At 39.9% G+C, this 21,284-nt stretch overlaps 1 protein-coding gene across 1 annotated transcript in view; it reads left to right on the top strand.

The window, feature by feature from the left end:
- Positions 1-21,284, top strand: part of prex2 (phosphatidylinositol-3,4,5-trisphosphate-dependent Rac exchange factor 2) — a 122,373-nt gene that overhangs the window by 58,550 nt on the left and 42,539 nt on the right. Inside the window, exons 18-25 of the mRNA XM_053612227.1 lie at positions 1,542-1,690; positions 2,095-2,180; positions 5,891-6,027; positions 7,586-7,703; positions 8,935-9,119; positions 14,179-14,340; positions 17,917-18,139; positions 18,223-18,430. Of these exons, the coding sequence (XP_053468202.1) occupies positions 1,542-1,690; positions 2,095-2,180; positions 5,891-6,027; positions 7,586-7,703; positions 8,935-9,119; positions 14,179-14,340; positions 17,917-18,139; positions 18,223-18,430 (1,268 nt within the window). The remainder of the gene's footprint in view (positions 1-1,541; positions 1,691-2,094; positions 2,181-5,890; positions 6,028-7,585; positions 7,704-8,934; positions 9,120-14,178; positions 14,341-17,916; positions 18,140-18,222; positions 18,431-21,284) is intronic.

Raw genomic sequence — 21,284 nt, 5'->3', positions numbered from 1 at the left:
TGACATCATGGTGATTGGCTAGCTAATCTTACCTCACGGTGTACGTAGCTAGCCTATAAGGAAAATTTGCTGGCTGAACAAAATTATAATCCTAATCTTTACCTACGTTCAGAGTAATACATGTGATGATTCCTTTTCTTTCAATTTTGGCAAAATAAGAGGTTTTATTTTTCTCCAAAGGCACAATTTTAGCTGTGGCTGCCTAAAGATAAGAATGTTATCGAGTTTTGGAGTGTTTTTATACGATTGTAACCAGAGGACCAGATTAATAGAGTATTCATAGGGCTGCGTATTTCAGATTACAGGTTAAACTGAAGTCGGCGGTGGTTTACAAGGAAAATATTTGTCGAATCAAAATTCTGATTACACTCTATTAACTCTATTAACATCTATTGTGAGATGCTGAACCTGAGTTTGAGATGCAGTTGTTCAAATGTTAATTCATGAGAAAGTCCCACGGTCAGACCCCAAGGCTGTGATCGCAGGGTTTATTGCTTTCAGATTGAATTCCGTCCGTGTTAGAAGGCAGTTTGATGTTTAAATCTTGCGGTCAGACAGAAATAGAAAGCTTTAAAAGTGTTCTTTTTTTTCTTTCTTAAGTGCTTTTGAATCTTGACTCGATTAAATAAGTCTCCGCTATCTGAGGTTGCGGAAACACGATCGGTCCTAATGGGGGATGGTTTGGCGATGCTGTCCAGATCTGAAGTGATGCCGTGTGTGTGTGAAGATGTGGAGTCGCAGTTCATGCTTCCAATACGGAGCTGTTAAATCGGGCAATATGCTTCAACTCTGTACTCGCATAGATAAAGGGCCATCTCGTAAAAAAACACTCCACATCTGACATACACGCAGCATGATGCATGAGCTGTAGACAGGAAAGAGAGAGAGAGAACAAGGGAAAGGAAAGGCCAGCTTTCCGTTTTATAGAATGCTGAATCGGCACAGGAGGGAAGCGTTCGGCTCGCCTGCGTTTTCTCAGGAAAACAGAGCGACATGTCGTGGGTGAGCGATGGAGGTATGTACAATAGCACGAGCGACGTGTGGGTGTTTCGTTCACCAAAATCAGCGAGCTCCACTGAGAACCGAGCGGAGGAAGTGGCGTATTGCGATGAAAGATTTTGAATCTTAAAGTAAATTAGATCTTTAATTTAAGTAATCAGAGGAACCCGAGGAAGAGGTTTTTTTTAGCACGCTTTCAGAGAAAATGTCTCTATAAGCCTGTTAACTTGATATTGGCTTGAAATGTATTGCCAGTGATATATCCCAGAGCTCAGAAAGGTTTAAAGGGCATGATGGGTTACGTTACAGGATATTGGTGTAAAGGAAGGATAATGAACGCATGCAGTTGCTCATTAGGAAAAAAAGATTTTCAGGATCAAAGGTGATATGACCAAAAATGAGAAATCTGAGAGAAGAAAAATGTCAGAAATAACAGTAAAAAAAATGACCTACCAGAGAACTGATATCTAAAATGTATCTGTGTGCTGAGGTTTACTCTTTTAAAAGGATGATTGTTTATTTATTTTTGTTTATGTGTTCAGATGGCTGGGATGGAGGTGGGGAAGAAGATCTTTGCTATCAACGGAGACCTGGTTTTCTTGAGGCCGTTCCATGAAGTGGAAGCATTTCTCAAGCAGTGTTTCAGCAGCAAGGGTCCTCTTCGAGTGCTGGTCAGCACCAAACCTCGAGAGTACGTACAGCAAAAAGCGAAGTCTGCCCATGTTAATACAGGTCACCATTTATTCAGCACTGCAATGCAGTGCTGAATAAATATCCACTGAGGAAATATCCACAGTATTTTTCATGTGACTAGAAATAAGCATAGTCAGTGAGAGTTAGCTTTCCCTGATCGCTAATTAGCCCAGGCTTAATGGAAAACTTAGTATTAAATTCTACCTAATAAACATCCTCTGTTATATTTCACTTCATATGGCTTCATTAATTAATAGCTTGTTACAACGAATAAATTATTAAATGATTTCAATATAAGATTTGTTGTTCATGGATGTCATGTTGCTGTGGTACATTTGTTTGCTTTTTTCCTCTGTGTGTGTGTGTGTTTGTGTGTGTGTGTGTGTGTGTGTGTGTGTTCAGAACTGTGAAGATCCCAGACTCAGCGGATGGGCTGGGCTTTCAGATCCGTGGCTTCGGCCCATCTGTTGTGCATGCCGTCGGCAGAGGTGAGGAAACACAGATATAAAATAGACAGAGTGAAATATAATGAGAGAGAGTGAAATATAAGCAGAAGTAATGTGACACAGGAGGATAGAGTGAGATATAATGACAGAGCATGAGCTATAAGAAGAGAGAGTGTGATATAAACAGAGAGACAGTGAGATATAAAGGGTCAGAGATTGATATATAAGGAGAGAGAATGAGATATACGGAGACAAAAAGTGAGATATAGGGAGAGAGTGAGAAATAAAGAGAGTGGGTGAGACATGGGAAGAGAGTGATATTAAAATATATAGGCCTAAACAGAAAAATATATAACATTTATAAGTATATAAAATACCTAAAGAGAAAGAATGAGGTCTAAAGAGAGAACGTGTGAGAAATGAGGAGAGTGTGTGAGATATAAAGAGAGAGAAAGTGAGATATAACGAGAGAATGTGTGAGACATGAGGAGAGAGAGTGAGATATAAAGAGAGAGGAAGTGAGATATAACGAGAGAGAGAGAGAGTGTGATCTAAAGAGAGAGAGAGCGATATTAAAATATGGGCCTAAACAGAAAAATATCTCACATTTATAAGCATATAAAAATATCTCAAGAGAAAGAGTGAGATATAAGGAGAGAGTGTGAGGTATACGGAGAGAGAGAGAGAGATATGAGGAAAGGGTGTGACACAGGAAGCTACTCCTCTCTGTGTGTGAGCAGTACAGCTGCACAACAGCTGGATGTGTAGGAAGGTAAAGGACTGGACCACAGCCAGACCAGTAAACTTATCACACACACATGGACAGAATGTTCGCTCTCACTTTCAGATGCTCTTGTATCCATATATGGAAATAAGAGTGCGTTGTTATGGGCGTGCCTAGAAGCCCGTAGATGGGAATATAGGCTTGCCTTTGAGTCAAGATATGGAAATCTTTGAAAGTCCTCTTGTAAGAAGAAATTGTTGTCCATAGATGCACAGATTTTGTTAGCCCACTAGCTAGCATGAGCTTTATTTTATTTTTAAAATGTAATCTAAATGCTTTTATTCTATATGACTATATAGATAGCTGGCTGGCTAGCATGAGCTAATCTGACAGGATTTCTGAGAGAAATTTTAATGAACAGAAGTTTTTAACACACAGCAAAATTTTTCCGGCATGTCAGCTCTATATTTCAGGCTTTAGCGCTAATGGAGTTGTACTGAATGCTATTGGAAAGTAATTATGTCGCCTTTTTTTTTTTTAATCCTGTGAGCTCAGTGACTGCTGAGAGGAAGTTTAAATCACATTCATAAATGTTTATGATCACTGCTAACCTGCTAACAAACATAAGCTAACCTGACAAGATTTCTGCAAAGATTCCAGTTATTTTGACTGCTAATGATAGCTAGATACCAAACAGGAACTAAACTGACAGGATGTCTGAGAGGATTTTTTAAAAGTAATATTCACAAATGTTTGTTAATCTCACTGGTAATTCTACCTGACAAAGCTAAAATGGGCTAGCAAATATGGGCTATCCTGATGTCTGAGATTTGACAGCTAGTCACCAAACATATGCTAAATTCACAGGATTTCTGAGAGGAATTTTAAGTCACATTCATAAATGTATGTAACATTCACTGCGAACATGCTAGCTAACATAAGCTAACTTCACAGCATTTCTAAGAAGACATTTCTTAAGAAATCTTTATAAAAGTTCAGTATTTTGACTGCTAATTCCAGCCAGCTACCAAACAATTCTAGCCGGCTAGCTAACGTGACCTTACCATACACAATTTCTAAGAGGATTTCCATTCATATTTAGAAATTCTCATGGCTGATACTAGCTACCAAAATAACAAGCTAACCTGACAGGATGTTCCTTCACAGAGTATCCTAGCTAGCCAAAATCAGCTAACCAACCAGGATTTCTAAGAAGGGTGTATTAATACATGTTCATAATATTTGCTAGCTCACAAATGAGAAACCGAACAAGGGGAAGGTCAGTACTTGGAAAAGTTTGAAAGGAATATATTTGAGTGCGTTGAGGGTTTAAAGATGTGTCCACTGGACTCTTCTGAAGTTAGCGACAGATGGGGGAAAAAAAAAACTCAGCGGGGAGGACTTAGTCTATTCCACACTGGCACTCAGCGGAATAGCTTCATTTCAGAAATCGCGACAGCATGAGACAGAGGAAATGAGAGCAAGAGATGAGAGGACCACTTGGGATGTGGAGAGGGACAGACAGAACAGAACGAAAAGATAAGATATTTTCAGATGTCTAGCCAAAACCAAGAACAGGTGATGATGAGGCTCAACGATAGACGTCCAAGCCAATCTCTGGCCGAAGTGGTGTTGTGTTTCTGCATGCAGTGGGGCATGGAAATGGAAAATTGTGTCTCATGGCAGGGTGTAACAGTCAGAGAGGAATAGCATCTCACCACACACACACACACACACGGCTGCTCTGAGCTGTTCAGTCCTCCCTGCTGGTCTCAGTAAAAGCTCGTTTATGAATGAGTTTTGTGTCTGTACTCCCGCTTGTTATCCAGCTGTAATTTTAGACTAGCCCTATGTTCACACTAGCAAGTAAAAAAGCAACCGGCGACCAGTGATATTCAACATACAGTCAGGTCCATAAGTATTTGGACAGCGACACAATTATCGCTATTTTGTCTCTGTACACCAGCACAATGGATTAGAAATGAAACAATCAAGATGTGATTCAAGTGTAGACTCTCAGCTTTAATTCAAGGGGTTTAACATAAATATCGCATTAATTCTTTAGGAATTACAGCCATTTTCCTTTGTCCTCCCTCCGTTTTCACAGGCTCAAAACTAATCGGACAGTTCACAGATGAGCAGTTTCATGGCCGGGTGTGGCCTGTTTCTTGTTCTTCGACAAATGAAGGAAATAAAAGGTCCGGTGTTGATTGCATTCGGTAGATGTTCATGCGAACTCTCAATACGCCGTCCAGAGGAGTGTCGATGCAAGTGAAGGAGGTCCTCGTTAGGCTGAAGAAAACAAAACGGAGGCAGAATGACAAAAATTGTGTCACTGGATAAATATTTATGGACTCGACTGTTTGTACTGTTTGACATGGAGCTGGGATTTCAGCAACTTAACAAGCAACATTTTAATCAGGATTTTCTCAATTCTGATACGTTCTGTTATGATAAACCGACAAATCCAAATGAGTTATCCAATCACAATTTTAGCTCCTACGTGCAATTAGGTTGTAGTTCATGCTCAAAAGAGATAAACAACAGCTAGAAACCCAAGATATCTCATATGCTAAGATTCTGCATGTTTAAGAGATTTTTCAATAAAATACATAAATATTTACTCTTCTAGTAACGTGCCCATATCGTTAAAGCTTGGCCTTGAACCATGTAACAAAATGTTTTCTACAGAACCTAAACTCTCGCACAGATCAACATTTACTACATCCTGACGCAGTTATTACCTTGCTCTTTAAAATGCCTCTTGAGCTTCATCTGCACAGGAAGTACAGAGTGTTTATGCTTGCTGGATCCTGAGCTTGGCTTGTTTATATACCATTCGTCATGCTACCTGCCATTCAGTTTACAAAACGCCTACCCAAATAGCGGCAGTTTGGAGCCTGATTCATGCTGTTTGTAGTCAGACGAGTGACTGCTCTTGTAAACATGTTAATAAAGTATAGTTGCTGGGGACCACAGTCCCATCTTTCTCTCTCATTGGTGATGATTTATTTGGTTTGTTTTGCAGGCACTGTGGCGGCTGTGGCAGGTCTACACCCGGGTCAGTGCATTATCAAGGTCAATGGCATTAATGTGAGCAAAGAGAGTCACGCCAGTGTGATCGCGCATGTCACAGCCTGCAGGAAATACCGCAGACCCACGCAGGTACGGCTACGTCCCAAATCAATCATTTGTGCACTACGGTGTCATGTTCCAGTGTTAGTAAAATTAATAACAACAACGACAATAATAATAATAGTAATCATGCATTGTTTATCCATTCATCATTCACCAATCAGCCATTCAACCATTTGTCAATTCATCCAATCAGCACATTATTAATAATCCATTTATCAACTCATCCAAGCAAGCATTTATTAATCATCCATTCACCATTCATCAGTCAGCATGAATCGGTTTATATGTTCATACATTTATTGATTCAAACATTAACTGTTCATCTAATCATTTATTTTCCATTAGATCCCACATTCAGCTCATCAATTATCACCAATTATCCATTCATCAATTATTTAGCCATCCATCATCATTCATCAACCATGCCTTATCAGTCATCTATTTAAACATTCACCACGGATCTATTTGTTCCTTCAGTATTCATCCATTCATCGTATATATCCGTTCATTAATTTGTCTCGCATCCATTCATCATTCCTCTACGATCGTAGAGTCCCCGGCAACAATCCTCTCATTAATCTATTCATTAATCACACATTCATCAGTCTATTCATCCATTCATCATCTTCAGCATCTGTATTGTACTTTTTTTTTCCACTTTGACTACAAATCATGAAAAATATGATCGAATAACATAAAGGGCACAATATACTGTATACGAATAAACTGTTTCAAAAACACAGCCCGAGCCGCCATCCCTAATGTTTTCTATTCCGAGTTCTAGAGACGATATGAGAACATCTTTTACTGACTGAGTTGCAAGCAGGCTTTACTGCGTCATCAGATCGGCAAGGCATGCTGGAGATAAACCACATACAGCGTTAAAAGTCATTAGCAGGACTTTGTATTCAGTTCACCAATGAACTGAATCACACTGCTGATAACGTTTCTTTTTTCCAAAGCAAGTCTAAGCCTAATCCAAGTACTGAGCCAAGCACCTGAGGGTTACGCTCTTTGCTTGAGGTCCAAACAGCGTATGATAGTCTGGTGATTTAAACCTATAAGCTTTAATCCATTAATTCTACAGAGAATACAAGCACAGTGTGGTATTAGATGCGATTAATTATTAAATAGTAGCGGAAAAAAAAACCTCTATTACATTTATTTATCAAACAAGACGCTGTCATACTTTAGGAATTATAACACATAACACATGCAGGAGATAGCAGATGTTCTCCACAATGCAATATATTAGAAATTTTGCTGAAAGAGCTCATGAAATCCCTCCACGCACTTCTTAGTCTTAGTGCCCAAATTATAATATATACAGTATACCCATAATGCAGTGTTCCTTTTGTATGGAGAAGGCATAGAGCACTCCGATTTCTACATAATACAATGAATATGTCTCAGGTTTATCTAACAAGTTCTTCAGTAATAAATATGAAATGAGTATCACTTAAAAAAAAATAAAGAAAGAAATAAAAATGTTTTAAAGGTTTTCATGAACAGAGCGTGGTCGCCAAATGAACCCGGACCCTAATGCCAGTCTAAACATTTGTGTTCTGGTTGTTTCTTATTTCAGCAAGACTCCATAAAGTGGGTCTATAACAACAGCGAGAGCGCCCAGGACGACCACCAGAAGGCCAGCCAGAAACCTAATGCTGAGGAGAACGGGGAGGGGTTCGAGTGTAAAGTGGAAGGTAGTTCCAAACACCACATACACACACACACACACACACACACACACACACACACACAGTCTCAGTGCCATTTCCATCATCATCATGTTCACTGCAGCTGTCTGCTTGTCTCTCGCGGTGCTGTGAATCTCTCTTCCGCAGTCACACCTGCTACTCATTAGAGGGGAAAACATTTCAATCATTCACCTCAGTGAAGACGAATTGATTCCGAAATTCGAAATCTGGACGGGAATTTGGACCGGTTTTTAACACTGATTATGTTGATATATCAAACGATTCGATTTTCCTAATACGCTTGATATTAAAGAAACGTTATGTGTCCACAATGATGTACAGCACCAGTGACTAAATTAGAGCTGGGAATGTTGTTGACGTTTGTTATATCTGAATTGTATCATATAGATATGGTTTCAGCGAACTGAATAACATTGAATAAAGGATTAGAGTCGACTCCAAACTTTTGAAGAGAAATGTACGTGCAGAAATCCATAGCGTAACTGAAGTGTGTGCTTTCGCATTAAACGTAGATGATGGAAATAATGATTTTCCATAAAAACAAGACAGATGTTCCTCCTCAGCTGTGTAAGTCATTTCAAAAGCTCTAAAGCCGGCTGATATCCCAAATTCCAGCAAATGAGTTTGCAGTTATAGGAAAACAATCAGTGACGGGGCTGACCGTTTTCTCACAATAGCACGTCATGAAGCGCTTTATTCCTCTTATACCACAGTGCTGCGGCGATGGTTACACATTATTATGTATTAAAGATTGATATGCTGTACTGTTTATCCGTTTAGTGTTACATTTAAGGTTGTCGCGTACGTTACAAGGATGTTAGCGCAAAACACATCCAGAAGACTTTCCACAGACATAAGACTTAAAGTTATAGATTTATATCTGACTTTTACAAAGCGCTGACACTGGAGACTCCTTCCAAAAAATGCTAAATTACAGAAAACGTTACTATATCAGTTATAAAGTTATACGGTGTTTTTTTTTTGTGTGTGTTAAATTACATTGCATTTTGAAATCTGTTCATTATAAACATCCACGAGCGAAGGCCGAGTGAATTATCCGCTAATATATCAATGATAACATTTTAGAATTCATATTTAGAAAGTTATTCAACACCTTCTGACCAATCACGATTGAGAATTAGTGTGGAGTAATGTTCATTAACCCATTATGTGACCCTGCTGTGTGTATGTGTGTGTGTGTGTGTGTGCTCTGCAGAGGTCATGGACAAGTTCAATACCATCGCTTTGATAGATGGGAAGAAGGATCATGTGAGTCTGACGGTGGATAATGTGCACCTCGAGTACGGCGTGGCTTACGAGTACGACAGCACAGCCGGGATCAAGTGCCACGTGCTGGAGAAGATGGTGGAACCGAAAGGCTTCTTCAGCCTCACAGCTAAGGTACAGAGATATCACTGCTTCCTTATGGTACACGGACACTGTGAATTGTTTCCTGAATGATTACTGCGAAGTCAACATGATCAAAAGAAATAAAACACCGGATAACTATCAGCTGTGTTGCCAGATTGGGTATTTCTCAAGACGTTTGGTTGGCTAACAATCTGGCAACCCTTCCTTTTCTTTGACTACTTTAATTTACCGTTTTTATTTGATCATTTATTAAATGCTAATTCAGCATTTTCAGCAGCTGATAGCTATTGCAAGCGCCAGATGTCTCCTAATAGTATTTATTATTTGTGCAAATAATCCTAAGCACTGAATCATAATTTGTAATCACTCAGTTTCACTTTTCTATATAAAATATAATAATAGATAAAAATGTTAGATAAAAGTGATCACTGAATCTTTAAGACATCCGTGTAAAGACGCGCTCAGTACGACGTGCAGTGAAATGCTTTTTACGACTACCGGTGAGATATAAAACAGAATTTACATTAAACAGAATTCACTTGCGTAGAAGTAGAAATTATATATATATATATATATATATATATATATATATATATATATATATATATATATATATAAAATATAAAATATACCGGATATAAAAGATTGATGGCAGAAAAAATATGGACAATATGAGGAATCATGTGCAAAAATGTGCAGTTGGATGTGCAGTACAATGTTGTGCAACATCGAGCTGAGGTAGTTGCAGTGAAATAACTAACATATATAATAAATGTTTATAAATACAGGGTAACATGGGTATATTAACTGAAATGTAGATGGTGTGGGTGTTGTGCAAAAAAATCCAAGGCGTAGTCCTAGGTGTTGTCCAGGTTGAGGCCCCGAATGGCATGTGGGAAGAAGCCCCTCCTCCTTCTCTGTGTTGGCCTTCAAGGAGCGAAAGTTCTTTCCTTTCCTTTCACAACAGAGAGATGAGTCCATTGTTTAGATGGCCGAGGTCCTTCGCTATCTTCCTGGCTTTGGTCGGTTTTGCGCTCAGCTGATCACACCACTCTCTAGAGAACCTGCCTATCCTGCTTGGTGCTGTTCCCAAATCAGGCTTTGATGCTTCCTATCTGGATGGTGCTGGAGTAGAAGCTCCTTAGCACCTTAGAGGGCAGTTTGAAGTCTTTTAGGTGCCAAAGGTGGAAAAACAAGCTGACGGGCCTTCTTCACCAGGGTGTTAATGTGACAGGACCGTGACAGGTCCTGCATGATGTGGTCCCCAAGGTACCTGAAACTGGAAACCGCTTTCTCCACATGAGCACAGTTATTCTTAAGTGGATGGTAGCACCTCTACTGCTTTGTGTAGAAGTCCACTATGAACTTTGTTTTGCTGATGTTTAGGAGGAGGTTGTTCTCCTGGCACCAGTTCTCCAGGCTTAACATCTCCTCCACGTAGGCCTCATTGTTATCAGAGATCAGGCCCACCACAACAGTATCGCCATAAACCTTGACAGTGATAGAGTTGGAAGTGGACACACAGTCACAAGTATACAACGAGTACAGCAGTTGGTTCAGGACACAACCCTGGGGGGTTCCAGTGCTGAAGGTAAGGAAGGGTGAGACATATTTGCTCACCCAATCTGCTTGGGGTCTGCCTGTCAGGAAGTTGGAGATAAACACCCAAAGACATGGGGTTAAGTCCCAGGTCCTCCAACTCGTGGTGATTTTGGAGGGGATTATAGTGTTAAATGCTGAGCTGTAGTCAACATAAAAATTTTTAAATAATTTCCCTTCCTGGTGTCCAGATGGTTCTGGGCTGTGTGAAGGAGGTGTGTGATGCCATCATCGGTTTTGATCTGAAATTTTTCCGAAGAAATTCAGCAAGTTTTCAGGTCCTGAGAATCAAGATCATTGGTTGGTGAATGATAATTGGCTGATATATTGTATATATCTCAAATTAAAAAAAGTCCAGGCATTAATTGTCATCTAACTTCCTTAGCATTCGCTTGATTAACATTTGGTATTTTTGTATTTCTAAGAACTACACTTAGGGGTGTAAAGGGCTATTGGACTTGTGTCTATAACAAGATCTGTAAAGATTTCTCCAAAAAAAATTCAAATTGAGCTGCATATCTCATTCACAGATCTGTGTTCAATTGTTTTGACACTTATGTCAGACAGTAACACTTCTGTTATTACCATATTTTAACAACTAACATGTGACGTTAACTCATTTAGCCTGCAGTTTTATGTCTTATGTATCATCATCCCTTCTGCTTCTAGTCAATTTCTTGGCAGTTCTCCGTTTTGGACGTGATTGTAGCTCAGAGCTCTAATGACATTTTCCTTGGCATCGTAATGTTGCAGACAGGTGTGGGAAATCATACAAGTGCATTGTTTAATAACACCACAGGGGTTTTTGGCAGATGTTTTCTTTTGGAGGACAGGAAGTGAGCTGAAGTGTCTGCCTGAATGGGGAATGTTATTGGGATTTAAACAGGGTAAAGCACAGACTTGATAGGAAAGATGACCAAAAGCCAAGAGGTATCCAAGATACATGCATTAGGCTATTTGTTTATGCACTGTGTATGGTTATAGTCTTTGTGACTTTGATTGATTGTTAGTAAGATGAGTTACAGTATGGGAAATCCTTAAAGGAAAACTTCTGTCTGATTCACTTAAATACTTGAATCCTTGGGGTCAGTTTGTTTTGCCTGTTTATGCATTTCATGGGATATTGAGAAGTGTGTGTGTGTGTCATAAGTGGTATGGAAAATGGATGGATGGTTGGATGGATGGATTGATGGACATTGGTAGCAGTTAAGGAGTTTTCCAAGTGGATAAATCTCAGGAATGCCAGAGTTCAAATCTCAGGAATGCCAGAGTTCAAATCTCAGGAATGCCAGAGTTCAAATCTCAGGCTTGCCAGAGTTCAGATCTCAGAAATGCCAAAGTTCAGATCTCAGGAAGGCCAGAGTTCAGATCTCAGGAATGCCAAATCTCAGGAATGCTAGAGTTCAAATTTCAGAAATGCTAGAATTCAAATTTCAGGACTGCCAGAGTTCAGGTCTCAGGAAGGCCAGAGTTCAAATCTCAGGCTTGCCAGAGTTCAAATCTCAGGACTGCCAGAGTTCAAATCTCAGGACTGCCAGCGTTCAAATCTCAGGACTGCCAGAGTTCAGATCTCAGAAATGCCAGAGTTCAGATCTCAGGAAGGCCAGAGTTCAAATCTCAGGAATGCCAAATCTCAGGAATGCTAGAGTTCAAATTTCAGAAATGCTAGAATTCAAATTTCAGGACTGCCAGAGTTCAGGTCTCAGGAAGGCCAGAGTTCAAATCTCAGGAAGGCCAGAGTTCAAATCTCAGGAAGGCCAGAGTTCAAATCTCAGGACTGCCACAGTTCAAATCTCAGGATTGCCAGAGTTCAAATCTCAGGACTGCCAAATCTCAGGAATGCTAGAGTTCAAATTTCAGAAATGCTAGAATTCAGATCTCAGGAAGGCCAGAGTTCAGATCTCAGGAAGGCCAGAGTTCAAATCTCAGGATTGCCAGAGTTCAAATCTGAGGAAGGCCAGAGTTCAAATCTGAGGAAGGCCAGAGTTCAAATCTCAGGACTGCCACAGTTCAAATCTCAGGACTGCCACAGTTCAAATCTCAGGATTGCCAGAGTTCAAATCTCAGGATTGCCAGAGTTCAAATCTTAGGAATGCCAGAGAGTCATATTCAGGCCCACTGAGCAACCTTAAAGAGAAAAGCCACCCAAGACATGCTTGGTGTTGACAGCAAGTATACCAAAGCTTATAGCCACCAGTTTAGCCATATGTAAACATCTATTATGTGAAATAGCTTATTCAGGACAGTACTAAATAAAAAACAACACGGGATTTTTATGATCCCTCTTATTTTGTTAACAATATTAAGATTTAGCAGATTCTCCAAGGGGTATGCAAACCTTTGGGCACAACTGTATATAGTTTTGTGACATCCTTTTGTAGATTTTTGTATATTTCAATAGATAACAGCACAGACATTTTAGCAACCACGTAAGCAAATATGTTTGAGGTACTGAACAACTTGAATGTGGGATGATTCAAATAGATGATTCAAATAGACGATTCAAAGGCAAATACCGGACACCAACCTTGAGCAATTACATTTGGGATAAACAATATACATCTGGCTTAACCAGAGTTGCTGAGTAATGTTGTTCAGTAACACGTTTGCTCCTTTGTGTTGTGTTAGTTTTTCTGCATCTTATACTTACTGTATATCTTATAATGACTTTCAGCTGTCTTATAAAACACTGAGGAAATCATGGTGTTGAGAAAATATATTATATGCAAGTCTGCAAGTCTTAAGCTCTGTTACGCTTTTTTGCCCACATCTGCCTGGGAAAAGCACATATTTCCTTGGAGAAATCTGAACGGTAATATGCAACGCTGTTGCGGATTATTTGAGTTTGACAGGCAGTGGTTGGAAAAGTTCTTTAATCAAACTATTTTCTTATATAGATAGGTAGTTTGTAAGAAAAGCCAAGGTCTCTTACAGCCCATACACAATAAACACTCACCGTCCACTTTATTAGGAACACCTATACATTCATGCAGTTATCTAATCAGCCAATTATGTAGCAGCAGCTCAGGGCTTAAAGTCATACAGATGCAGGTCAAGAGCTTCATGTTCACATCAATCATCAGAACGAAGAAAGCGTTATCTCTTTAACCACGGCATGGTTGTGGGTGCCAGATGGGCTGGTTTTGAGTATTTTATAAACTGCTGATCTGCTGGGATTTTCACACATATAAAGTCTCTGGAGTTTACACAGAATGGTGCAAAAAACTAATAAAAAAAAAACACTGAGTGAGCAAAAGATCTGCGGGTGGAAACTCCTTGTTGATAACAGAGGACAGATGTAAAAGGCCAGATCGGTTCATGCTGCCATAAACGATATAGTGACTCAATAATCACTCTTTACAACCGTGGTGAGCAGAAAAGCATCTCAGCATGTACATATATAAGGCTCGATGTTTTGAGATTACATTATCGAGGTCTGTGTTCTCTGAAGCTTTTCCTTTTCCTCTTCCCTTCCTCTGTTCCTCTTCAGATCCTGGAGGCCTTGGCTCGGAACGACGAGCAGCTGGTGCAGACGTGCAGCCGGATAAACTCCAGCACGGAGCTTGTCCCGGAGGAGCTGCAGCTCAGGTTCAGCTCAATGTGTGCGGAGAGACTTGAGCACATCAACCGCCGCATCACCAACTACAGGAAGGTACAGAACACTATCCACATACTCACTCATACAGGGATGGTCGATCATTGAGTTTAATCTCTTTATTTTCCAAGTCAAAGTCAAGCTAATTGGCAACCTATCCATGTTTTGTGTGATGAAACGTCATGGATTGTGGTGCATGTTTGTGCAAATTTGTCTGAGATTGTAGACTTTGATAATGTCATAGCCTATAAAGAATGTGCATAAGTACAGTAAATGCAAATGATGAAATACAAAAAAAAAAAAAAACAGAGATGAGTAAGGAATGAAACACTTCAGGACATGCTGTTATAGGAAATTAATCAGTGACAGGGTGGTGATGTGGCTCCGTTTGCATGTGATTCCTTTTTTTTTTTTTTTTAAATAAACGAACAGCACGTATTTTTTTATCCTTTTATAGTTGCCTTTAGTATTGTGGAACATCTACGTCCCATTATCGCTTACATTTTAGTGAACCAGCTTCTCGCTTTCTTTATCTTGAAGTTAATACATTTTTCCATGTTTGCAAAAATTGAAGTTACAGCTTTACCTCTGACTGTTACGAAGTGCTGACACTGGAGACTCCTTCCAAAACTTTACCGTATTAATAATTAGACACTTTTTAAAAAATCTATGTGGAGTATCCACCATATACATAAGTCGTACGGTAGCACTACTCGTATTGTTCTCCGCTTGATATAACGCTTTGCTTGTATTTCCTCATTTGTAAATCGCTCTGGATAAAAGCGTCTGCTAAACGAATAAACGTAAATGAACTGACGTGAAGCTGTGACCATATAAATAATCAAATGGACTGATTCCAAGAGTCGCGTCAGCTAGTGTTCACTACATCATTCTAGTGTTCACTGCACTATACTCCCTTCCTGAGCTAATCTGACCATGCTGTTCCTGAACCCCTGCAGAGGCTGATTTATTCAATGTAAAGAGAACCATCTCATTCAAAAAGCCCTGATTCTTCCCAACTGTTTGTATTTGGAATTTTCTTTTTCTTTTTTTTTGTTGTTCTCCAATCTATTCAGTGCTTATAGATATCACATAACGCCCTGTCACTTTACATCATTTCCCTCCTGCGCCATTCTGGGAGGCCGCCTGTTTGTCAAGGCCAGTCGATGAAGCGGGAAAATGAGTGATCTGCTGCCTGTAAAATTGTAGTAAAAACGTCTGTAATGTATAGTACTAATAATATACTGTAGTACTACTGAGATTATGGTCAGGCCATTTTGACCTGAGGAGAACAGCAGGAAATATGAGTGCTGTGAAGTACAAGAATGAATCATGAAAATAAAAGCATGAATCAGACACCAAATAACGTGCATTTCTGACGGTTGGTCTATAAAAATTAAAAAAAGATTCAATCATTTCATCATGGATTAATTTGCATGCTCAGGCTGGTCAAAGTGCGAGCTTTCACAGCAGTGGGAAGCAATGTGATAATGAGTATTATACAGTATTAAACAGGTATCAGGCAAGTGTTATTGCATCATAAAATATAAGAGCCAATCACATTCCTGTATGCAAATGAAGCCCCTATACAGCACAGTGCAGTTTTGTCTCCAGCTGCTTTTATAGAAAATGAACCAACATCTTCTGACTAATCAGAATTGAGAATTCAATATCAGTTATTGAACAGCTGTAATTTGCTCTAGATTTCTAAATAAGGCTGAAAGTCTAGGCATTGTTTCTATGCCTTTTTCTATCGTCGATATTAATTCATGTGAGTTTATTATTCAGTGTAGTACTTTTCTGACGTTAAGTAATCTGAGCTACGACTGGGATCGAGCTCCACTGGAAAGGGGTTACGGTTACGGTTCCACGCGACGCCGCCACGTGGGTCCCACCCCGACGTCTGCGGCGTTGCTATTCATAAAGTTCAAAGCAACGTTTCAAGTGCGTTTTGGCTTGGATTTTGTTTGCACAGAGCTCTGAATTTGCAAAATACGCAGCTCATCTGAGAGTCATTTCCTCAAAACGAGCGTATTCCAATTCCAGTGTTGGGTTGACGAGTAATCGCAGAAATAAAGGAAACTCCAGGTGTGACAGGGATGTGTCGAGCTGAAACTCTCACGTACAGCCTGTTGAGTCAAAGCGTCTTAAGCAACGCTGCTTTTATTTTCCGTATCATCTCAACGCATAACTGCGAGATGGAAAATGAATGGTGTAGGTGCAGAAAATGGCTGTGCTGATTAATCACTGGCTTGTACATGTTCCAGAAATGTGTGTGTGTTGTTTGTTTGAAGGCCTTGTTTTGGCACTGAGTTGATTATCTATTATGTTGTAGCGGGTAAATGAGTGTGTAGTCCACCAGCTGGAGTGCTGATGATGGATGAGCCTTGCATGTTATCAACAGAAATCACTACCCCACTGTTATCAGTAGTGTTCTGACGTAACATTAGCTCTAACATCACTAAATAAATGCTTTTCCATGGCTGAAAGGTTTTAAAATATTGAAAAAAACAAGTTTAAATGTTCCACAAAATGGCTGCTAGATACTAGTTTTTGATTACATGCAAAATTAGCTAGTGAAGGCTTCAATGTGCTAGTTAGCTAGTTCAGTGTATGAGAAAAGCAACCTAGCGTATGATCGTTCAGCTATCGTGTTTTTGTTGTTGGCCAATGTTTTGGCTATGAGTTGTGGTGTTCTGTATTTTCATGACACATAAAATACATCATTCATGTCTAGCTAACGTCTTTATTTTCTCTCAATATGTTTAAAGCCTTGAGGTGACAGCTAATTTATTAGCCGCGCTAAAACATTTTGTTTCAGAAGTTGTTTAAACCTTTACAGCATGATGTTGCCATATCGCAACAATTCATTTATCTCCAATTTGTTGATAGGCACTAATTCAAAACTGCTATTTTCCTTTGTAACTGGAAAAGCAGGGCTTTAACTGTGACGTAGCAAAAAAATTAATGCATGTCAGATGACCAGGAAGTGCTGTTTGCACTTCCTTTTCTGCAATCCCATGGCGTGGTAAAGGTCCTCATTGGGGGGCTCTCAAAATTTGATTAAATTTTCACTATTTATTCAAAACTACTTAAAGGAAAAAAAACTGAAACACTATCTGAGATACGTTATCATTTATTTTTTTGTCATTTAAACAAGTTTATACATTTTGAGTATTTTGTTAAACAGTGAAATGTAATTGTTGCCATACGGCAACAACGTGTGATAACGGAACTGTAGTATGTGCGTTCATGAATTGAAACAGGCCTACACAGCAAAAACGACACTAGGCTCTTCTAATTGACATTTTTTCACATTAAAAGTAAGAAAAACGGTTGTAATTTCAGACATTTTGCAAGTGCACCTTATTTTCTGAATGTTATGTTTCAAGGGAAAGAATTAAGAATTCAAGAGAAAGAATTACAAAGATACTTTTTTGCGCATTTATGAATACCTGCGTGTTCCTGAGTCGTGCGTGCTAATCTACTAGCAACAATCGTTCAGTACCCCAGGCAACTACTGTATGAATAAAAATTTTATAGCCAGGACACGCGCTCTGTTTGTCCTGAGAGTCCGGGGTAATTATTTGTCCACCCCGGACATATTCTCACTAACCCGATTTCTGCTCGCAGTTTTCACGGGTGCTGAAAAACAGAGCCTGGCCTACATTCAAGCAAGCCAAGACCAAGGTGTCACCTCTCCACAGCAGCGATTTCTGCCCAACAAACTGCCACATTAATGTGATGGAGGTGTCCTACCCCAAGACCACAACATCTCTAGGAAGTGCTTTCGGTGTGCAGTTGGACAACAGGAAGAATTCCACGCTGGACAAAGGGAATCACGGTGCAGATCAGGGTGAGGCAGGATACACTGCGGTTTGGAAATTAGGATGGCTTTATACAGTTTAGACTGAAAAAAACGAATGTGTGTGTTCTCAGGTAAGCTGAACCCCATGGTCCACGTGCAGCACTGCATCACCAGCATGGCCGCTCCGTCAGGACACAGTCTGGGCCGGACAGAGGGACACGGCCTGCGCTTCCTGCTGCGAGAGGAAGACCTGCTCACCGTCGACGCTTACCACAAACTGCTCACCAAACTGACCACGGCAATGAAGGAGATGGAGTGCTATACTGGACAGATTCATGAGTGAGTACAAGTCTTGGGTTTGCGATTTTGCTTTTCACTTGAATGTTGTTGTAGAAAAAGATCTGCCTGATCCGATTTATCTTGGTTTCATTTTGCGTTTAATCGCAAAACCCGGCAATTTTAACAGGGGTGTGTAGACTTTTTACGTCCAACGTAGGTCATTTCTGTTTGTTCATGCAGAAGCTTTACATAGAGGAAGGAAAATAAACTGTACACAATTTTCCAGCTCTTTCCATTTGGTTTTATATCATCCTTGGTACAAATCCTTTTCCTTGCTGTTAGATTGGGTTTTAAGAGCCACTTTTGTAAACAGAGTATTAAGATTATCCTAAAAATTTGTGAATGTTCTCATGCAGAAGTTACGACAGGTTACGACAGACAGAAGATCTTCCCATACATTAGTTCTATGTTAAAGCAGTAGTTCGGCCAAAAAATATCGTTTTCACACTTTTCCTATTTAACCTCAATGACGTCATGTTTCTGATGCAGTAGAGCTGCAGCGCTAATGTTGCTCACATATAAAGCTACACAAACACGTTACAAGCAAACTATTATTATTATTATTATTATTATTATTATTTAAAATAGACATATTATTTAAATGTACTTTATATAATTATACTGTGCCTCTTTACTGAGTGTCCAGAGAATTTGTTTTCCCGGTACTTTCCACCCATAGAGCCAATTTTGAATACAATTCTCATTAAATTCAATTTTACATTATTCATAAGCTTAATAACTATGTTAATTCTGGGTCGTACTTTCCAGCACGGTAACAAAGTGAGGAATAAAATCACAGATCCAGACCCCTGGATCCAACATCTTCGCTTTGCTTAGGCAATTTCTGAAAACACTGAATTCATCCTCTGTTATTTTTCCTCATATCACGAGGAAATAAGCCCCGTGGTCTCGATCGAACTTGCGTATAATGTGCAGTGCTATTGTGATGAGTTTAGCTAATATGTTCTGTAGGCAGTTCTCACGCCAGACTAATTAAATCACGCTCTCGTAGCTGTCAGCTTGTAGCAAATGTTCTGCAGTTCGGTGGCCCTAATTGTTACCGTTCTGTGCTTTAACACGGGCGTGCAGTGTATACTGTAGCACTCACTCCTCGAAAGCTCATCGATTCGTTGTTATTCATTCACGACTTGCTAGTGCAGCTTGTAGGACCTGTTCTACTCATTGGAACCTTTTCAGCGTTTAACCAGAGTGGAAATTGAAAAGGTGTGTTTTCTCAGAGAAAATGAATTCAGGTAGATGGATATTTGTGTGCTGAGAGTTCAAGGTTGATTCATTCAGGAATTTAATGCAGTAGTTTGGTTTCGTTTGGGGCTATGAGGATAATGTAGTTAAGAATGAATGGGAATCTAGCTCACACAACATCTTAGAAAATGAGTGTACTAGACTGTACCATTCCGTGTCGCCGGGGTGGTAAATGATACAAGGGTACGTATTATTCACAGAGAAAGGTAAAAGCTTGACTTTAAAAACGAATGATGGTTTATTTACGAACCTTAAATCATTTTTTATCCACATTTTCATGGAAAAGATACAGAAGATACTTGAGGGTTATCACTCCAGAAAGAAGAAAAGGAACAATTTAGTACCGTTTTCTTTCCTGAGAGTGTACGTCCATCCAGTTGTTCAGTGATGTCATCCAGATGTGCTGACACGAGCCTGACTTCCATGGTTTAGCTGAGCACTGTAATTCTACCAGGGCAGCCAGCGTGGACAGCTGGAATCACTTTATTCCTTCCAGTTCGATTTCAGGCCCCAGGCCCTGCCTTGCCTTCCAAAAACCAAAGGTGGGATTGTATTCGAAAGCTGAAAAGAAATATCGCGTAATTGCAAAAATAGTCCCGAAATGAAAAAAAAAAAAAACTTTTTACGCAACGTGACCAGTTCGTAATATAATCCTCAAATAACACATCTACAGAGTGACAGTTCACTTCCTGACCCGGCCGTGCTGTCGATTGCTTCATTGTTTTACGAGCAAATTAACGTCGCGCAGGAAATTGGACACTATAAAGTCGGCCTGCGTGTTTCTAAATAACGGCAGAGAGAAGAATAGGACAGAACTATACATGTCGTACAGGCCGAACTAATTTCCAGCAGGGTTAGTGACCGTCTAAACGAGCGTAACGAAAAGTTTCCGATTCTCCTGACCCCTCTGCGAGTCCTCATTAGGAACCCTGCTTCGTGCCGGTGAAGTCGTAGGCTTGTGTTGTTTATGTATTTGCAGTGACGTCAGTTCGAGCGTGCGTTTGTCTGAAGCTCAGTGTAATGGTGTGAGGGCCAGTGAGGGGTTAATGACTTTCCTCACAGTAATGAGTAGCTCTAGGCTGCTTACTCCATCAGCATATCTGCCTCTGCTCTAAATTAAAATGGCTATCGACCTCCGCTGGATACAGGATCCATCTCCAAATGAAGTGCTCAGAAAATCAGAGAGAATGCCGCTCAATGGGAATGATTTAGTGATTTACAGCCACAGCGATCTTTCTTCCTTCCTCTCTCGCCCTGTTTCTTAGGGACAAAAGGACATGTGTTCATGAAGTCCTTTCTCAGCCTCTTAAATAAATGTTTTTTGGAGATTTCCGTAGGGACACCATTAAAAACATGGACGTTTGAACTTTTGAACTTTTGTATCTGACCCTGGAACGGAGCGCATACGGCTGACGTACTGTGTATACGCAGTTCCCCTCGTGACCCTAATGCCTGCAAAACGTGCCCTGACAAGTGTCTAGCTGCGATCGATGGGTTTTATTTATCGGATTATTTGTTTGTTTGTTTATTTCATGCCGTGCATTGCATTTTATTTGCCTGTTGTTTTGAGCTCTTCCATCCCTCCTCTTCA

This window comes from Ictalurus furcatus, chromosome 23, assembly GCF_023375685.1.
Source record: "Ictalurus furcatus strain D&B chromosome 23, Billie_1.0, whole genome shotgun sequence".
Lineage (NCBI taxonomy): Eukaryota > Metazoa > Chordata > Actinopteri > Siluriformes > Ictaluridae > Ictalurus > Ictalurus furcatus.
Note: the sequence above shows the minus strand (reverse complement) of the source record. Positions and strands in the feature narration are given on the sequence as shown.